The sequence below is a fragment of the Glycine soja genome, chromosome 17 (assembly GCF_004193775.1).
Source record: "Glycine soja cultivar W05 chromosome 17, ASM419377v2, whole genome shotgun sequence".
NCBI classification, from domain to species: Eukaryota; Viridiplantae; Streptophyta; class Magnoliopsida; order Fabales; family Fabaceae; genus Glycine; species Glycine soja.
The window spans coordinates 40315964-40334959 of NC_041018.1; the positions used below are offsets into that span (position 1 = coordinate 40315964).

General features: G+C 35.2%; 2 protein-coding genes and 1 pseudogene across 5 annotated transcripts; all 3 read left to right on the forward strand.

Moving 5' to 3' along the window:
* Window positions 1-1948: 1948 nt before the first annotated feature.
* LOC114392801 lies at window positions 1949-10572 on the forward strand. Of its 4 annotated transcripts, XM_028354027.1 has the most exons (11): window positions 2890-2996; window positions 3420-3486; window positions 3637-4773; window positions 4889-6040; window positions 6206-6247; window positions 6850-6926; window positions 7907-7991; window positions 8062-8145; window positions 8237-8338; window positions 8421-8519; window positions 9505-10034. In XM_028354027.1, the coding sequence occupies exons 2-11, from the start codon at window positions 3457-3459 to the stop codon at window positions 9613-9615; spliced, it is 2919 nt and encodes a 972-aa protein (XP_028209828.1). In that variant the 5' UTR covers window positions 2890-2996; window positions 3420-3456; the 3' UTR covers window positions 9616-10034. The 4 variants fall into 4 exon arrangements, with proteins under 4 accessions (XP_028209827.1, XP_028209825.1, XP_028209826.1 ...); XM_028354024.1 differs by lacking the exon at window positions 3420-3486 and having other exon boundaries at window positions 1951-2996; window positions 3634-4773; XM_028354025.1 differs by lacking the exon at window positions 3420-3486 and having other exon boundaries at window positions 1952-2996.
* On the forward strand, window positions 10103-15137 carry LOC114391759 (annotated as a pseudogene).
* An 839-nt stretch (window positions 15138-15976) lies between these two features.
* Window positions 15977-18945, forward strand: LOC114392561. Its single transcript, XM_028353744.1, has 6 exons — window positions 15977-16191; window positions 16336-16571; window positions 16807-17065; window positions 17315-17494; window positions 18037-18192; window positions 18622-18945. Exons 1-6 carry the CDS (start codon window positions 16162-16164, stop codon window positions 18784-18786), a joined length of 1026 nt encoding a protein of 341 aa, XP_028209545.1. The 5' UTR covers window positions 15977-16161; the 3' UTR covers window positions 18787-18945.
* The last annotated feature ends 51 nt before the right edge of the window (window positions 18946-18996 follow it).

An 18996-nucleotide genomic window follows, 5' to 3' on the forward strand; every position in this document is an offset into this window, starting at 1 on the left:
ATTAACGTACAATTTGAAACCATTTCAAGTTTCAATTTCTAAGTTATTGATTTTTCAGCAACACATCAGTTTCAGATCAACTCGTGACTTTCCTACAGCTTGGATGAAACCTGATGCTGGCTTGGCTTCATAAAGTGCAACACTGATGCCTCAATGTTTCTGGTATGTGTTTGAGAAACAGTCATGGAGACTATTTTTTTCGGCTAAAACATATATCTTGGAGATCTATGGATCCCCACCAGCACTTGAAGCAGAAGGTACAGCTCTGCTGGATGCTATTATTTGGATCAGACATATGAATTTGCAGCAACCACATTGTTGACTGCTTAGCCAATGACAGTACAAATTTCACTGAACTTGGATCCATTTTGCTTTATCAATCTCAAAACGTTGTGGTTTATTTCATCAACTCCTTCATATACTCCAGAAAAGTGTTATCTAACCCCCTTAGCGAGCAAAAATGATGCATTTTTTAAAATTAGAGGAACAAAAACCAAACAAATTTTTTAAGAGAGACTCAACTAAAATGCACTTCAAAAATTTAAGAGGAACCAAAAAATATTTTAACCGTATAAAAATAGAATAAGATGTCCAACTGAATAACATGAAATAAAACATAAGGAATAAACTAGTCAATAATTGATAAAAATGACAACTTAAGAATTAAAGATATGAGATCAAGGCTAAATTGTTAACCAATGCTCTTAGAGCATTAGTTAAGAAATCAAAAGTAATTTTTTCTCTCTCTAATGTGATTTTCATAATAAATAATTTTTCATTTTAATTTCTAAATTAGTGCATTTGAGACATTGATCAGTAAGACACTTATAAATATAAGATGGATAAAAAAATAACAATATTAGATATATCCATGTATTTTTTTTCTTGTCAAAGTAAGCATATACATTTGTACTCACTTGATACAATTTAGGTTCAGCAAGAGTTAATGGCATGTATAGTGATGGTAGTGGTGATATACAATAGTGTGATGGAGACAATGATAAAGATGGAGAAAACATCTCTAATGATGATAAAGATCATCATTATAATGGCGATGACAATAATAACGATAATAATCAATATTTTTTTAATCATATTGTCTTTCAGTAAGTAAGTGTAAATTAACTATTTAATTGTTAATATTTTTTCATGTTTATTTAATTGTTTTTGTCTACTGAATCCAATCCCTTATTATAGTCATTGCCTTATGACAATTACCGTGGAGACCAAGACTAACAGTTGATGAATATATACTTGAACAACGTAACCAAACTTCAATTCCTAAAATTAAGCTTCTGATTATCCTAGAAAACTTAAAAAAAGAAGTTTCCCATGAAGAATGCCTAGTATAATAAACATGCTAATCTAAAACAATGATTATTTCTTATAATTAAGGTTATGTTTGAAGTGTCGTTCATTATGCCACGACATGGTTCCTGTACTGATCCAACGATTATTTGCAAAAGATATCTCACAAATTCTTCTAGTAAGCTAGTTTTGAGGACCCCTAGCAACAACACAAACATACACTAACTAGCTTAAACACCTTAATGCAGAAAATTAGGAGTGTGTAAAAATTAGTTTGGGTAAAAAAATCAAACTAAACTGGTTTTGAATTATTTTAATTGGTCTAATTTTATATTCAAATTATTAAACTGATTTAAAATCGAACTGATTTTAAAAAATTAATTTTGAACTGAATTAATTTTTAATTGATTTTCAAATTAATTTTTGAATTATTTTTTTCATAAAAAAACATTTAAATGAAAGCCAATTCAATTAACCAAATTCCTGATTTTATAAAATAGTACTAGCTCTCCAGGAGGCATATATATCCGGCTTTTGCTGCTTGGCTGTACAAGGTGATATATTGAACATATTTATTTATTTCAGGGATTCAAAATGTCAAAGTCCATTATATATTTTTAAAAGAAAACATCAAATTCCATATCAAATTTCCGGGCGAAACAAAGCTCATTATTTCTCCATCTTCAATTCCCATGAGACTCTCTAACATCCTCTCCAGAGAATGCATTTTTACACTTCTGCACAATTTCAACTGAGAAGCATTACGATGATGCTAGTTGAATAATATGGGGAGGTCCGAAATAATTTTATTTGAAAAAAGTTCCATGGCATATTCGTGAAATTGAATTGCTTTATATAGAAACTGCATATGATGGATGTAGCTTTACGAACAAGAGCGAGATATGCTCTCTCCCGCCATATTCTGAAACAAGACAACAATTGCATTAGCATTTCTCATTTCATTTCAATATTACTAATAAAAATTCAAAATGTATCGGTTCTGTTTCAGAACCCGACCCCTTCTTCGCAACTTTTCTTCTTCAAGAAAACCTATCATCAATTCAACTTTAGAAAATTCCCAAATTGCCCCTCCGCCAATCCTCGATAACCGCCGCACGCTCTCTCCCGTTCATTCCAAATCTCTCTCTCGCACCTCTGTCGTCGCTCTCTCCGCTGCCGCTATCTCCGCCGTAGTCGCCTCCGCCGCGCTCCTCTCCGATTCCGATCGCGGCGGAGGAGGCACGAATCCTCTGCACGAGGGCGCGGAGCGCGCCGCGCGCAAGGCGGCGGACTCCTTCGACCGGATTTTCCACCACGCGAAGCGCACCGGCGTCGCCGCCGCGGTCCTCTGGCAGTCGCTGCGCTCGGTGCTATCCTCGGCGAACCACGAGGTCCGCTCCGGCTTCGAGATTCGCGTCGCGGCGCTTCTCGCTGACATCGCCGCCGCGAACTCCGCCCGCAGGGCCGCGATCGTCGGGGCAGGAGGCGGCGCCGTCGTGGACTGGCTGCTGGAGTCGGTGGCGGCGGCGAAGGACGGCGGCGGCACCCAGGCGGAGTACGCGAGGGCGCTGGCGTATCTGATTGCGGACCCTAACGTGTCTGCGGCGGTTCTTGGGAGACCTCACGCGGTTCCGAGTCTTCTGAGGTTCATCTTCTCGTGCCAGCCTCGGCGTTCTAAGAATACGAAGGTAAATGATTCTTTATATTGCCTTTTCTGTGTGAATTGTTATAATCGTTTTAGGTTAGTGTCGGCATTGGCAAACTGAGCAATCAATTGGACTTTATCTATTGTGTTGTTTGATTCTAGAGCTTTTTATCTCATAAATAGGGTTTTATCTGTTAAATGAGATTATAGATTATGCCGGAATCTTAAGCAAAATGGAAACCATTAAATGAAAAGTAAAACTATTCTAGGTTCTGAATATATAAAATGTTGTACTTCTCATTAAGTTATGTTTGGATTACCGTTTGAATTCCATTGGAGGGTGCTAAAGTACCATTCGAGAAAGAACTTCTTTGTATCCTTTACTTTCAAAGTACTTTTGGAGGGTGAAGCATGCACTTAGTATGTTTATTCCTTGAGGTTCTGAAGTGATATATATATCCTATAGGTGATGCGATAGGAAATAAAGAGAGAGATGGAAGGAAATGGGGGTGGAAAATGGGATGGAAGACAAAGTGAGTGTATGAGTATAATTATGGTTTTCTTAGTACTGTGGCTATTCTAGATTTATAATATAAATGCAAGCTTCACTCAAGATGCTGAGAATATTGTCTTTTCTGATTTTGACATTGGTGGTGAAATAATGGAAATTTTTGTGGCAGCAGCATTCAAGACGTGGTGCATTTGATATTTCGGATTCTTTGAAAGGCAGGAGCATGCTTGTTGCTGCCATTATGGATATCGTTACGTCCAGCTGTGAAAATGCAGAAGAGGTATCTTTTAAGCCATCATTGCCTGAAAATGCTGAAACCAGAGACATTGCTGCAGCCCTAGAAGTTATTGAGGAAGGAGGTTTGCACTTGGATGAGCCACCTGAAGGTGAAGATGATGGTGGTGGGTCGGGAAGGAAAGGGATTGGAATCAAGATACTTGATGGTAAACCTGTTTTAGGGCTTTCAAGGACCAGCAATGATGCCTGTCACGAAGAACTAAAGCACCAATCTCCTAAAACTCTCATATATCAAAATAAGTATGACAATTCGCTGGAACAAAAGAATGTGTCTGCTGCTGTTGTTCCTGGTCTCTGGGATGATTTGCACTGTGAACATGTTGCTGTTCCTTTTGCCACCTGGGCATTGGCAAATTGGGCAACGGCATCACAGTTGAATAGATCTCATATTCAGGAACTGGATCGAGATGGAAATGCTATCATGTCTGCTTTAATAGCACCTGAGAGGTCTGTAAAATGGCATGCAAGTTTGGTGGTGCGGTTGCTATTAGAAGATCGCAATACACCTTTGAATGAATCTGTTTCTGATTGGGCTTCCAGTCTTCTTTCTACTATATCTCAAGCATGCAAGCATGAAGATATTTCTTTGGCTCAGGTAGCCTTGTCTGCCTTTCTCTTATCTGTTGAAAGGAGCCCTGGAGTCCAGAAGGTAGTGATGGAGAAGGGTCTCAATCCAATGAGAGACATCGCCAAGCAGATGACAAAGCATAAGCAGGTGCAAGAACCAATGGCAAAGGCATTGGAGCTACTTTGTACTGGGGAGCTGCATTTGTCACTTGAAGAGAGTCAAAAATGGTCAGGCATTCTTCTTCCTTGGGTTTTTGGAACATTTTCCTCCGATACTATACGATCTTCAGCCATAAAGATTCTTTCTCAGATCTTGGAAGACTATGGACCAACATGTGTACCACTTTCTCAAGGATGGTTAGCCATGATGCTGTCTGAAGTACAAAGTTCTATAAAGAAATCAAATGATAAAGGAACCAGTCAACCTAAGAGTGATAATGTAAAGGTATGAAATATTTTTCTCTCTCTTTCTGTCAAAATGGCCTTTCATTTTATCCGATCATGTTACTTCATTCCAAGTCAACTTTTGATGAACATTTTAGCCGTGTTAACTTTTGCAGACATTGATCAATAATGCAAATATTGCTTCTGCTGCACAAGTTGCCAATCAACTCTCTAGTGCCGTTGTTAATCTGGCAGCTAAACAATTGAGAAATGCATCTAATTCTGGGGATGCATCCCCACTGGCAGATTTTCTGTCTATGGAACCTTTAGCAGGACCATTTAAAAGTTTAAAAAGAGATAATCTTCCTAAATTGGATGCTGCAGATTCTGCCTTGGCAACCCTGAAAGGAATTAAAGCTTTGACTGAAGTTTGTGCTGAAGATTCTGTGTGTCAGGACATGATAGTTGACTTTGGGATTTTATGTTTGCTGAGGCGCTTTTTGCTGAGTGATGATTATGAGAAACTGGCTGCTATTGAGGCTTATGATGCATCATCTAGAGCACATGAGGGGAAGGAACGGATATCAAATGTAGATGGGGAACCGGCTACACCAAATGTAAATGATCCAGCCAGTGTCCGAGTTCCTCCTACTGCTCATATCCGCAAGCATGCAGCTCGGTTGTTGACCATCCTCTCACTGCTTCCCAGAGTCAAGAAGGTAATCACAGCTGATGAAACTTGGTGCAAATGGCTTGATGATTGTGCTAATGGGCGGATTCCAGGTTGCAGTGACCTTAAAATGCAAAGCTATGCCAGGGCAGCACTTTTAAATATGTTTTGCAATGACCAGCCTAATCGAAAATCTGAAAGTGGAAGTGGAGGCCCTTCTGATGGTGGTGTACCAAATTATAGGAACTCTTGTCCTCGTTATGATGACATGATATTCTTGATAAATTCTCATCTTCCCCACTGGAAATGTCCCAAAGAAACAGATCAACAAGAAGCTTTCTCAGAGGAGATATCTCTGTTTACTTCTACTGAAATGGGGGATGGAACAGAATCTGTGAATGACAGCAACGGTTCTATTTCTAATGATTCAACTAAAAGCAGCCCAGATGCAGATTGTCCTCCACTAGACATAGTTTTTGTCCATGGACTACGAGGTGGGCCTTACAAAACTTGGCGTATAGCTGAGGAGAAATCCTCAACTTTATCACCTTTGGTGGAGAAGATTGATGAGGAAGCAGGAAAGCTTGGAACCTTTTGGCCTGGTGAATGGCTTTCCGGTGATTTTCCTGAGGCTCGGATGTTTACCCTAAAATACAAGGTTGGCCTTGGTAAAGTTAGGACATGTTTGCCTTAGTAAGATGAGAGGTTTAGCTTATGAATTTTGCATTCTTTTTGCTGTTAGTTCCAATATCTGTTTTAGAGCTTGCCTCATGGGTGATCTCAATTGCCTCCATCTAACCCTTAGGTTAAATGCTTTATGCAGACTAATCTCACACAATGGTCTGGAGCTAGCTTGCCTCTTCAGGTTAAAACTTTTCCACACACCATTATTTTTTTTTAATCTAGAAACAGCATCAGATTTTATTCTCTGCCATTAGCTTGGTTTGTTAGTCATCTGGGAAGTTGCTGCCGATACTTGGATGTGTAAAAACTGATATTGAGTCTTTATCCTCTATGAGCCTTGTTAAGGGTTAAAGAAAGCTGATATTGTGGATGAAGATCAAAATAATTTTACTGTGATTTGAGCTGAGGGGTTGTGAGCAAGTTTCTTTCTTTTTTACATCTTCTAGTTTCTTCATTATTGGTTTGTTCTTCTTCATTTTTCTGGTTTTCATATTACAGGCATGCATGACAGACCACTAAATACTTCCTGATTTTTGACAATTTTAATCAAGCTTATCTTTCTTTGTACTAATTCCACAGCTAACTTCTCTAAAATTATATATTCTCATCTCTACTGTCAAATCCTTAAAATTTTAAATTTATCCATTTCCTCCCTGCACATGGTTGCAGTAGGCAGTTTCTTTCGTATCCTTACCTATGCTTTCCTTGCACTTTCCTACTGTTGGCTTCTTTTTTTTCTTATTACATTCTAGTTCATATACTTGTTTATTTTGAAATTTGCAGGAAGTTAGCTCTATGCTGTTGGAGAAGCTTCTTGCTGCAGGAATTGGGAATCGACCTGTTGTTTTTGTTACTCACAGGTTAGTCTAGCTGCCCAAGAGTGTACAAATTACATGCATGCAGTGGAAATTGGACTTCTGTGTACTCACCAGTTTACTTATTCATTTTTTATGATTGACATGCATCTTTTGAAAGTGCATGTGATTCATGCTTCAAAGTATATTTTATTTACTTTTACATAGATATGCTTCTAAACAATTATGAATTATTGCACGAGGGAATTCATGCAGAAGACTTGACTATTCTTGCTTGGTTTCATGTACAACTTAAATGTTTTTAGACTTAAATATGGTTAATCCGTGTAATATACTCACTTTTTTTTATAGTTATTTATAAAAACATTAAAATAGTCCTTGCAATATTCAATATTTTGGCATTGGTCCTTGTTGTTACTTAATTTTCATTAACTGTTTGCTGCTCACGCCTGTCATGTGATAACACGTTACTTAATACAATTTTTAATTTAGTCTATGTGATTCATCTTTTGAAAGTGCAGCGCCATTTCAAAGGATATTTTATTGACTTATAGATAGATATGATTCTAAACAATCATGAATTGTTAGAACTTAGAATTGCACAAGGGAATTCATGCAGACAGAAGACTTTACTGTTTTTGCTTGGTTTCATGTACAACTTAATGTTTTTAGGCTTAAATATGTTTAATCCATACTCACTTTTTTTTATAGTTGTTTTAATTTATTTTTTTAAATAATCCTTGACTCCTTGTAATATTCAATTTTTTGGCATTAGTCCTCATTATGTTACTTAACTTTCATTAACAGTTGCTTTTGCCTGTCATTCAATGACAAGTCACTTAATACAACTCTTGATTTGGTCCATGTAAATTTGCCCGTCTAATTTTAGTTCCGCTAATATACCTTGTTATTTATTTGTGTTTTGTCTAAATTGCATTTTCCAAATGTCTTGGGCACCAAGTTGTTTGTTTAATCAAATTGTACCTCACTTTGTTCTGTCTCTTGTGCCTTTCTATTGTGTGCAGTATGGGTGGCCTGGTTGTGAAGCAGATTCTTCATAAAGCAAAGGAAGAAAGATTTGATAATCTCGTGAAAAATACAATAGGAATTGTAAGTATTGACTCCTTATTAAATACATGCTTTAAAAATTGCAGGGTTTTTAATGTTATTTTGGTTGTAGATTTTTTATAGCTGCCCACATTTTGGTAGCAAACTTGCAGATATGCCTTGGCGAATGGGCTTTGTTCTTCGTCCTGCTCCAACAGTTAGTATTTAAAGTTACCTTCTTCTATTTTCTATTCTAATAATTGCTACATTTGAAAGATTTTTTAGCACTTGGTCCTTAATGTTTATAGATAGGAGAGCTAAGAAGTGGATCTTCAAGACTGATAGAGCTTAATGACTATATTCGTCACCTTCATAAGAAAGGGTTGCTTGATGTCCTCAGCTTTTGTGAGGTAATCAGCAGTGAAGTTATTTGTCAATATCTATAGTACTGTCTTTTCATGAGTTTGAGTTGTTAGTGACTGCTTTTTGTAGACCAAGGTAACTCCAATAGTTGAAGGTTATGGTGGATGGGCCTTTCGAACTGAAATTGTACCAATTGAGTCAGCATATCCTGGATTTGGGGAATTAGTTGTAAGTATATTGTGAAATTCTATCTCATTTGATAATAAAAAGAATGAAATGAGAAGAAAAAAGGAATTTAGTCCAAATAATTCTTTTTTCACCCAAGCTGTTGCCCTACCAATGGTGGAGATCATCTGGGCTTTAAGCCCCCAACCCTTCCCAACTTCCCAGTTACAAAGGAAGCCCTCCTACTAACTACGCCTAACAAAAAAGCTCCCTTTTCCTTTAAAGGAAAATATAATGCAGTAACTAATGTCATGGGCATGGCCACTTATGATAATGAGTTGATTGTGACATTGTGCTTTTTCTCATCTTAACCTGCTTGAACGACCCTTTTGGAATTGATTTACGATTGTACACTGTTTACTTCATAGATTTCTACCTTCATTTTATTGATTTTTCATGTGGCCTATTATGTGTGTGTTATTCATTCCTTTATGTACGGTGTTTTGTGAATGTTTTATAAGCCTATAGCTGCATTATGTAGCAAAATTTATTTACAGTCATCAGTCATCCCAAAAGAAAAAAAGCAGTATGCTGTGCCCTTCTATAAATTTTCAGTCCACAGTACAATGAAATAATTGTTGGACAACATTCATCTGCATGTTAGATGCAAGCTTTTAGCCTACATGCTACAGTTAGATCTGCCCAGTACCTAGAAAGTTTTATCAGTTTTATTTATTTGTTCTTTTCGGGTGTGGGCTCTAGGGAGGTCCTTTACCCTATTGTCCTATTGGACAGAGTATGTGGGGATCGTACCCTTGGGCTCCTGATTTACTGTGATTTTCGGCATATCCATTATAATTAAACTCGAATGGGGAAGTTAATACAAGTTGATAGATGTGTTTTCGGCGGGACTGGATTTGAATTTTTTTTACCGAGTATTTATGCAACACTGTTGCAATGGGCAATAATATTTGAAGTGACCCTTTTCTTTTTGTAGTATTCTGTTTAAGTGCTTGATTTCCTGATTTATCTTCAAATTTTGAAACAGGTATTGGAGTCAACAGATCATATAAATTCTTGTAAACCAGTGAGCCGTTTAGACCCTTCTTATACGGAGACATTAAAGTTCTTGCAGAAATTAAAAGCATGTCATGCCTGAATTTGTTTCAGCGGAAAATATGTAAATACCTCTAGAAGAGTTAGATAGGTGTTCCGGAGTGGAATTTATATTTCAAAAGCATGGGAAGTCTATAGATCTTGTGGGTTCGTTCAACTTGATATAGCAACTAAAACCTTATCTTGCTAGGTGAAATCGACTACATGCATAGAAGTTTTAACATACTTAATGAAACTTAAAGGTGGACTAACATGTGCAAGCCTTCTATTAGATTTTGGCTTTCATAAGCTGGACATTTTTCCATTCATCAATCATTCATTTGGGTCAGGTGGCCCTTAGGGATTGTAATCAGTGTCCCTTGTACATAAATAGGAAACACAAATATAAGCCATGTATATATATATTCTTCATTTTAAATATATCTTGTTCTCATCTGCGGTCCTCAGTAAAGATGTTTGATATGATGTCTTGTTTCAAAATAACTGTAAAATTTCAAACATTTTGTTTTGGGCACATCACTATAATAATGATGGGTAAATTTAAATGTTCAATGTGAGTTAAATATATGTTGGAATATGTAGTGTGACATCATCATTCAAATACCAACATGTTTAATCATAGTTATTATAACCCGGGAAAAGAGAGACAATTGATGTATCTCTATTTAAATAAATAAAAAAGTGAGGTTAAATAAAAATAAGGGTGACAGGAAAAAAAAATGACAACATAAGAATAGTAGAGTAATTACCGTAATTTAAAAGAGAATAATAAAAGGTTAAAGAGTAGCTAAAGAATAAAATTATCTAATAAAGTATATATACACTATTTCTTCTATTAGTAGAATAGATGATTTAATAAAAATACACTAAGATTTTTATAGTATGTTTTATCAAGTTATAAATACGGAACAGAGAAGAGCACTCTGGGAAGAAGGAAGTGGTTAGCAGCGAAACCCATCCAAGAAATATGAGTATGGTTCCCAGTCCCAAACAAAAACAAGTTGTGCAATTGCAGCATATCCAGAACACCAAGAAGCTCTCTTACTCATTCTCACATTCCTACTCCCAAGCCTAAGAGGTACCGGAGAGACCACCGGCATCATCCAAGGGATGAACATTCCGACGCGTGGCAGGCCAACTCGTCGACAGCCACCTCATCTTCGCCACTCTCCAACGCATCGTCGACGAGTCCGACAACGTTTCCTGTCAGTCATTCCATTCCTTCCTTCCTTTATTTCTTACAAATGTAATTAATTTATAGTTTTAGTGAAAATGGGCTATAAAGTGATGTCACTGCAAAATCTGTCATCCAATCAGAAACCATTCTCTATGATAAGTTTGTTCACTTTAACAAAATTATCTTCAAAATGTATCGCCGTTAAACTCATACTTTTTTTAATATTAAAATTACCATTTTCGACTTTCTAATATACTAACTAGTTATCTCTCCTTAGTTATACGTGGATATAGCTTAGAAACTGTTAGTTAGGTGCTTTTGACACTGTTTTTAGACAAAATTGGAGTTTTAACTCTTGTTGACTGATAATGCACAAGTCATTGAGATACTTCAATTTTGATAGACATTCAAGGAACAATATCTAAATTTTGTCTATAAAACACTTAAAATTAGGTACCGATACAAGTGTAATTCAAAGGATAAAATTGTCTATAATATCTCTAGTGCACTAGTTTAACCACTGAACGCATAAATCAACTGGCATGGAGTTTGGTCTCAAGTCAGAGCTTTGGGTATGTAGATGTGTTAAATATTCGTAAGGTGAGCTTTCCTGCTCACAGTAATCATACATTGCTCAAGTAGGGTTGCCTCCAACAGAGGATACCTATGGTCTATATAATAAAACCATGAAAAGTTTTGACAAAATAAGTGTTATCAATACAATCTCGTTGTGACTTCTAATTAAAACCATGGGTTTAATTTCTATTAACTCTGTCAATCAGTCAAAATACATTCATGATAGGAATGATTTTTAAAGTAGTTATTGTAAAAATCAATAAACTTACCATATATAGCAATTTGTTATTGGATAACAGTCGAAATCAATGCATAGATATATTTCTCTAGTTACGTATTTAATGATTCCTTAATCAGTGCCCTTAGGATACTCGATAGCAAGACTTTTGATATTATTCTCTAATCAATATTGAAGTTTCATATCAACAACATGTGCAACAAAGGTCAGGATTAAAAGTCAGTCCTAGTTATCAAGATGAAATTTCAATTTTGATTTGGAAAACAATACCAAAAATATTTGATCCTAATTAAACTGATAATTAATGGTGTCCTAGACTTTTAAATGAACTAATAAATAGTAACAAGTTATGTCTTTTCAAGTAGACAAATAAAAATTGTGAAAGTAGCAGTAGTTGAAGTGAAACATCTGTGGTTTACTTTTTCATTTTAATTTTACATGGAGAAAAATAATTCTTTAATTTGTTATGATGAGAATTTTGTGAATTTGCAGATGCATACATGAGGAAAACTGGATTGGAAAGATCAGAAGGGCTTTTGAAGGATCTGAAATGGTTTTAGGAAGAAGGAAATGTGATTCCGACTCCCGGTTCTCCAGGGCTTACATATGTCAAATATTTGGAGGAACTTGTGGAGATAAGCGCACCCTTGTTTCTCTCCCATTTCTACAATATCTATTTTTCTCATATAGCTGCTGGTCAGGTCATTGGAAAGAAGGTAGGTTCTCACTCCCCTTTCCCCTGTATTAAAAATTGTCTTATGTATGAGGGAATACTATGACATGTTCCCTTTTAATGTAGTTCCTTTCCCTGTTTATCCAATTGAAAAAATAATGCTTCAGCAAAATGCATTGTCGTTTATTAAAAGAAAAATGGTTTTTCTCAGCTATCATTTTTCAATTAGAAAGACAAGAGACAAATAAAGGATATTAGGTCAGGTGACCTTGTGTGTGATGGATGTAATTAGTGGATAATTTAATAATCATTTGCTTGTATTTTCTCATTCAAAGTGAAAGGAGTGTTTGAAAGTTGATGACATAAAGCAGGCCACATAAGAGAGATCTACTGCAGAATAGATCATTATCAAATCATAACTCAAATTTTAGATGTTGAAGTCATATAGTGGAGCTGAGGAGAAATTTGAAAGAACATTTTTATTTATTAATAAAAACTACACGTGAAAGTACTAGTAGTTACTTTTAACTCTCCAATCTCTCTCACCTACTCAAATGCCCAGCACCTTAACTCACTCTTTATTTCTCTCCTACATCTTGAAACTCACATTGATACAGAACTCCCATACAAGGAGCAGGCCTTTTATGGGCAAAACATATCTATACAATAATATTAGAAATTAAATCATAGGTGGTGACAATAACCAAGCTTGATCCAATTAGATTTATTGAAACTTGCCTGAATAGGACTGCACTAATTATCTTATAGGTTCTCAGCTTATCCAATTGTTTCTTCACTTCATTGCCACCTAATCTAGGATATTATAGAGCTGCTGCCAACTTGATATAATAATTGGTACTTTTAACATTAGATTTCGTCTAAACTTGAAATTCCATTTGAAAATGTTTGGAAAAGAAGACTCTGATTGCAAATATTATGTAGGTATTTAAGTATCAATTCCATATTCAGAATAATGGCCCTTGAAAGGGATGTTGGACTTCGAATGATAGGCCATCAAGCCATTATGGACAATATGGTGTGGTGTGGAGGAAGGACCTCGTCCCTTTAATTTCAGCAGTTATATTGAATGGTAGCTCGGTATTGAATTGGACTCATAAAAATATGCTTATAGACTTCTACAAACTCATGCAACCTTGTAGAGTTGAATATGTATTTTAACTTTATGGTATTAATTGGTGTTGAAGTCCTCTAGTCAACATAGAATCAGAACTGAGGAATTCCTTATTTAAAGAATTCAATTATGTACTTATTGTGAAACCATCAGGGTTTGCTTGTCCTTCTATTATTGTTGCTTTTAGGTTTCTGAAGAGCTCTTGGAAGGCAAGGAGTTGGAGTTTTACAAATGGGAAGGAGATGTACCTGAATTGTTGAAAGATGTTCATGATAAGCTCAACATGCTTTCAGAGGTTGATTACTAAGAATTCTATAAATTGTGGCTTTAGCATTATGTTTAGATGCTATGCCGTCTTATTATTAATGTACGATTGTGGTTTGGGCAGCATTGGTCTCGAGATGACAAGAATAGATGTTTAAAAGAAACTACAAAGGCATTCCGTTATATGGGACAAATTGTTCGTCTAATTGTCTCATAAATAGACATTTGTTCTCCTTTTTTGTTGTTGACCTTCTTTGATGGTAAGCTTTCTAATACTTCCTTTAGCTTCTCTAATTTGTTGTTTTTAATTGATGGAGGAGGGGTCACCCCAACTTTGTAAAGTTATACAATTTTTTAGACAATGTATTCCATTCTATTGAGAGAAATATTTGTTTGATTCACTTTTAATGATTAATCAGAGAAATGATACATCTCGTCCAGTGCTGCTGCTCTCAAGTATCCCACTTATTATACTTCATTGCTTTTACAAATTGTGGCCATAGACTCATAGTATATGCCATGTAGGTTTGTCAGATATTGGGTTTGTTGGAGGGCTTTTAGTCAACTGTAACTTGGGAATCATCAACCATTTTTACTCAGCAGCAAATGTTTCTAATAATACACTAAATTGTTCCTTAATTATATGCCCCGATCAATTTAGTCCCTGATAGAAAATCAAATTTAGTCCCTCACTTTTATAACTATTATTCAATTTAGTCCTTGAAATTAACACCATCTATCATTTTAGTCATAATATTACAAAATCAATTTAGTCATTGAATTTGACAATTATTATCAATCCGGTCCCTAAATTTGACAATCTTATTGTTAAGGGATTATATTAAGAACTAATTTGACTGATGCACAACAAAGTTAGGAACTAATTTGACTGATGTGCACCAAATGTAAGCAACCAAAGATTAGTAGTTATCACTGTTTGGGATTAAATTGATAGATCCTTAACATTAGGGGCTAAAATGATTTATAGTTAATTTCAAGGACTATTTTTTTTCTTTCATAATTTGATGGTTTTCTCCAAATATTACTATTAACACGCCTCATGTTTATGCTAGTTTCAATGTTTTGTAGCTGCCTGGCCAAGGTGCCTTACATCTGTGATAGATCTGCACAATCTTATTGATAAGGATATTAAGGGCATAGCACAACCGAGAAAGACACAATTTTTTTAATAGAGATATAGCTTAGCTGGAACTACTTCAGACTCATGATTCTTCAGTATTACACTGTTACTGAATACTGATGTTTTCCCTCGGATTGAGGCCATAATTTCATACTTGCACTCTGTTCTGTGCCTATTAGTCAATACTTTTGAGATCAATGCTCGAATCTATTGTAATTTAAATACTCGTATCATTTTAGACATTCATTATGCTACCGTTAGGTGGGGACTTGGGAATCCGTGAAAATTTCCTCTGTAGTCTGTACTGTGTAAAATTGGTAAGTTGTGTATACGAGGAATGACCTTTGCGGAGGTGCATTTTTTCTTTTCCCCGTTTTATCTGCAAAACCTTTGTCTTCGCTCTATTTCAGTAATTAGTAATTTGTTTTTTTTATATAAATTTCAGTAATTTGTGTTGCTAATATATGATCTTCACATCAAGTAAATTAACAATGAACCTTTTGTAGAGGAAAATAATGAAAACTTGGAAGCTTTGCGCTTTTACGCGCTGCAGTTGACTTATTCGAGTTCCATTATTAGGGGATTTTATTCAGTCCATCACGTACGTCTTTCCCTGAAAAGAAATAATGGACTTAGAGGAACTTTGGCATATTGGACGACTTTAAAAGCTAAAACCAATATTTTTTTAAAATGGATTGTCTAAATGTGTATATATTTTTTGTTAAAAGTGTACAAGATTTAGATTTCATGTAAAGAAGTCCCCACTTAAAGTGAGAATACATAATTGTTTAAGGAATAAGACTTGTATAATTCTGTCGATAAAAGTTAAACATAAAGTATCACGAGTTTATAATAAATTATGAGTCCACTTCAATCAACTGAATTAGATTTTTGTTGATTTTTTTAAAAAAATAGTTTAAAAATTATAATATTAATTCCTTCTACATGGAAAAACATAGGTTGGTTCCCGATAAATGGCTTGGTAAGTACTTGTCCATTATCTCGTGTAACTCAAATCAAAGTGAAATTCCAAAGAAAGAACTGTGGACCCACCACCTCGTATACTTTTCCTCTGTCGTCTTCGACAAAAAAAAAGTATTACATTTTAAGATACGATACACTGACACATACTTTAACATAAATATATATATCATATACTATATATTTTGTATGCCGTGTAATTTAAGTTGTAGTTGGAAAAAAAAAAACATGGAGAAGGGAACCACAGCAAGACCAAATTGCTTGAACAACGCTGAATTTCACGTGGAAACCTCGAAACTCTGAATTTAAACTCCAAAAACATAGAGAAGATGAACAAAGGGGGTGGACATAAAAACAGTGAAGGGGAAGAAGAGGGTCTTTGTCGTTGTCCTTCATTCCCCTGAAACATGATTGAACAAATATTTATCCTCAAGAAGGTGAGATAAGTACTATCATCATTCGTTGCTACTATGTTTTTTCTTTTCTTTTCTTTTTCTTGTTTGCTGCTTTGTATTAAATCTTAATCACATTAATGTACAATATTAGCTAGAGTGTGACATGCGGTAACTCTCTCATTTCAGGACTCCATGGACATTAAATCTATAAAGAAATTTCCATCAACATTGAGGTTGGTAGTTTTAGCCATGGCTGCAACTTGTGGACTATACATTTGCTCAGTTAATTTAGAGAAACCAACAAGAATTCGCACAAATAGCAAGTTGTTGGAACTAAGAGTCATCAACCAGTCATGTCATCCTTCTAGTGTGGAAGAATGGGAAGTACCCTTGCATTATCCACAACCCAAAACTTACAACAGGTATATATTCTATTTAATTATATACATACATGCATGTATCTTGAATTTGGTCTTTAACTGAGTCAAATAATGTTGTGTGATCCATGTAACTGACTTCACCTGGTAGGATAAGGATTTTGTCGATGTTTATATAAATGCATATGCTTTGAGGAAGAATTTTTTTTTAATTTTCCATGAACATTAATTCATGTGCGTTTGATTAATTAGTTATATTGAATGATTGGTGAATGAGCAGAGAGGAGTGTGCTTGCAATCCTGTACGGTTTTTTGTCATATTGACAATGCAAAGATCGGGGAGTGGATGGTTTGAGACGTTGTTGAACAGTCATATGAATGTAAGTTCCAATGGAGAGATATTTAGTGTGGCCAAAAGAAGGGAGAATGTATCTTCAATTTTGATGACAATGGATGAAGTGTTCAATCTTGATTGGTTCAGTGGTGCTTCCAAGAACGAGTGTTCCGCAGCTGTGGGCTACAAGTGGATGCTTAATCAGGTAACTGAAGGGTGTTTCAATTTCATGAACCATCATGGGGTTTTTTTTTTTTTTTTAATCCACAGATATTAGTTGTTAGTATTTTTTGCAGTGGAAGGATTCAAATCCACGAGCTCTCCAACCTTTCTTCTCCTTTCACCACTAAATCAATCTTATAATGTCTATCATGGGTTGGTTATGTTATGTGACTTGTGTCTATACTCTATAGGATGATGTTGTTGCTAAAAGAATAGATGCATATATTGGCAGGGTTTGATGGAGCATCATAAGGAGATAGGGGAATACTTTGAACGGAGGAGAGTTTCTACAATATTCCTTTTCAGAAGGAATTTGCTTCGTAGAATGGTATCTGTGCTAGCAAATTCTTATGACAAAAAGGCAAAGCCATTGAATGGAACACATAAATCTCATGTCCACTCCACATTAGAGGTCTCCCACACTCTCTCTATTGCCCTTTCTTCCTTACTAATAATATTGTGTCTTTGTGTTTGGATTACATGGTTGGATTAGGCTTATTGCATGTTGAGAAAAGCTTATAACTGGATTTGATTAAATTGAGTGAAGATAAAGTAAATATTTCTAGTCAATGATAAGGAAACCAATTGTTGATATTTTAATACACTTATAATTTGTTATGTATGTGCACATATTGTTAATTTTAATACACTTACTTTATGGCAAATGCTAACAATTAGTTAATCAACTAAAAAAAGAGATTTTTATTGAAAAACATAAAATTGTATTGCTCATAATTTTTATTTTGCTCTTTTAGTTAATCAACTAAATATTTTATTTTTAGTTTCTTAACCAAATCCTAAGCACACTGGATAGCAACACCATCAGTTTATAATCAAATGCAACATGATGCTGAGGTTTTGATTGCAAAGTAACTTTTATAATAGAATTAATTAAAGCTAAACATGTGCATTGATTGCAAAAATGAAATAGTTGAATTAGTTTTTCTTGGGCAGGCTGGAATTCTCGCAAAATACAGGCCATGGATCAATACCACGTTGTTGATGACAGAGCTAAATCAAACAGAGGAGACAGCTGCAAAAGCCATTGAATACTTTAAGAACACTCGCCACATTGTTCTCTACTATGAAGATCTCATAAAAAATGCCACGGTAAGTTTACCAATGCTAAAAGCATGTGCTGTGCCTGTACCATCACAATTCTTAAACTATTATTTATTTAATTAATTAATTCTATAGTTTAGTTTTGATTCACTGCCTCCATAAGTTTTTATATTTTAATCTGATCATGAAATAATGATAGTATGTTAATTAAAAAATTTGGTTTTTGAGTTAGTGGTTTTCATAGTGAAATGTGTAACTGTGTAAGTACATAATTAAATCACAGGGCAAAACCAGGTGTTAGTTGTTAGTTGTTAGTAGTGAGAGAGAATTGAACTTACGACTTTTCTTTCCTCTCTTGTTTCTTCAACCATCAAGTCAATCATAAAACTCAGTACAAAATATGTTTAGGTAGCCATGGATCAAAATTCGACCATATTAGCATATAATTCAATGTTGATTTTTTTTTTTCATCTACAGAAGCTGAAAGATGTACAAGAATTTCTGAGATTGCCTTTCAGAGATATGCACAGCAGGCAGGTCAAGATTCACACTGCCCCATTATTGAAGCAAATTGAAAACTGGGATGATGTGTATAAAACGCTGAGAGGCACATCATATCAGAATTTTCTCTTCTCAGACTAACCAAATATAATACGACACAATAACTGATTTTGACACCAATAGACAAAACAAAGATTGCTTCTTCTTTGACTAGCATAGGATTATTCTATGTACTTGGGTGCCACTTCTTGGAAACTTTAATTTAAAGTAATCAAGCATTTAATGTTGTTACCAGGGCAATGGTTTAGTCAACATCATAAAAAGAAAAGTTGGTTTTTATAATTGAAGTTG

What these genes read in the sequence shown, in the direction of transcription:
- LOC114392801 (XM_028354024.1), top strand. Translation starts at nt 2,298, where the DNA reads ATGTATCGGTTCTGTTTCAGAACCCGACCCCTTCTTCGCAACTTTTCT. An exon ending in GAGCTAGCTTGCCTCTTCAG is followed by an intron (nt 6,248 to 6,849) that starts GTTAAAACTTTT and finishes TGAAATTTGCAG; the next exon opens with GAAGTTAGCTCTATGCTGTT. An exon ending in ATGTCCTCAGCTTTTGTGAG is followed by an intron (nt 8,339 to 8,420) that starts GTAATCAGCAGT and finishes TGCTTTTTGTAG; the next exon opens with ACCAAGGTAACTCCAATAGT.
- LOC114392561 (XM_028353744.1), top strand. Translation starts at nt 16,162, where the DNA reads ATGATTGAACAAATATTTATCCTCAAGAAG. An exon ending in AAATATTTATCCTCAAGAAG is followed by an intron (nt 16,192 to 16,335) that starts GTGAGATAAGTA and finishes CTCTCATTTCAG; the next exon opens with GACTCCATGGACATTAAATC. An exon ending in ATGTCCACTCCACATTAGAG is followed by an intron (nt 17,495 to 18,036) that starts GTCTCCCACACT and finishes TTTCTTGGGCAG; the next exon opens with GCTGGAATTCTCGCAAAATA.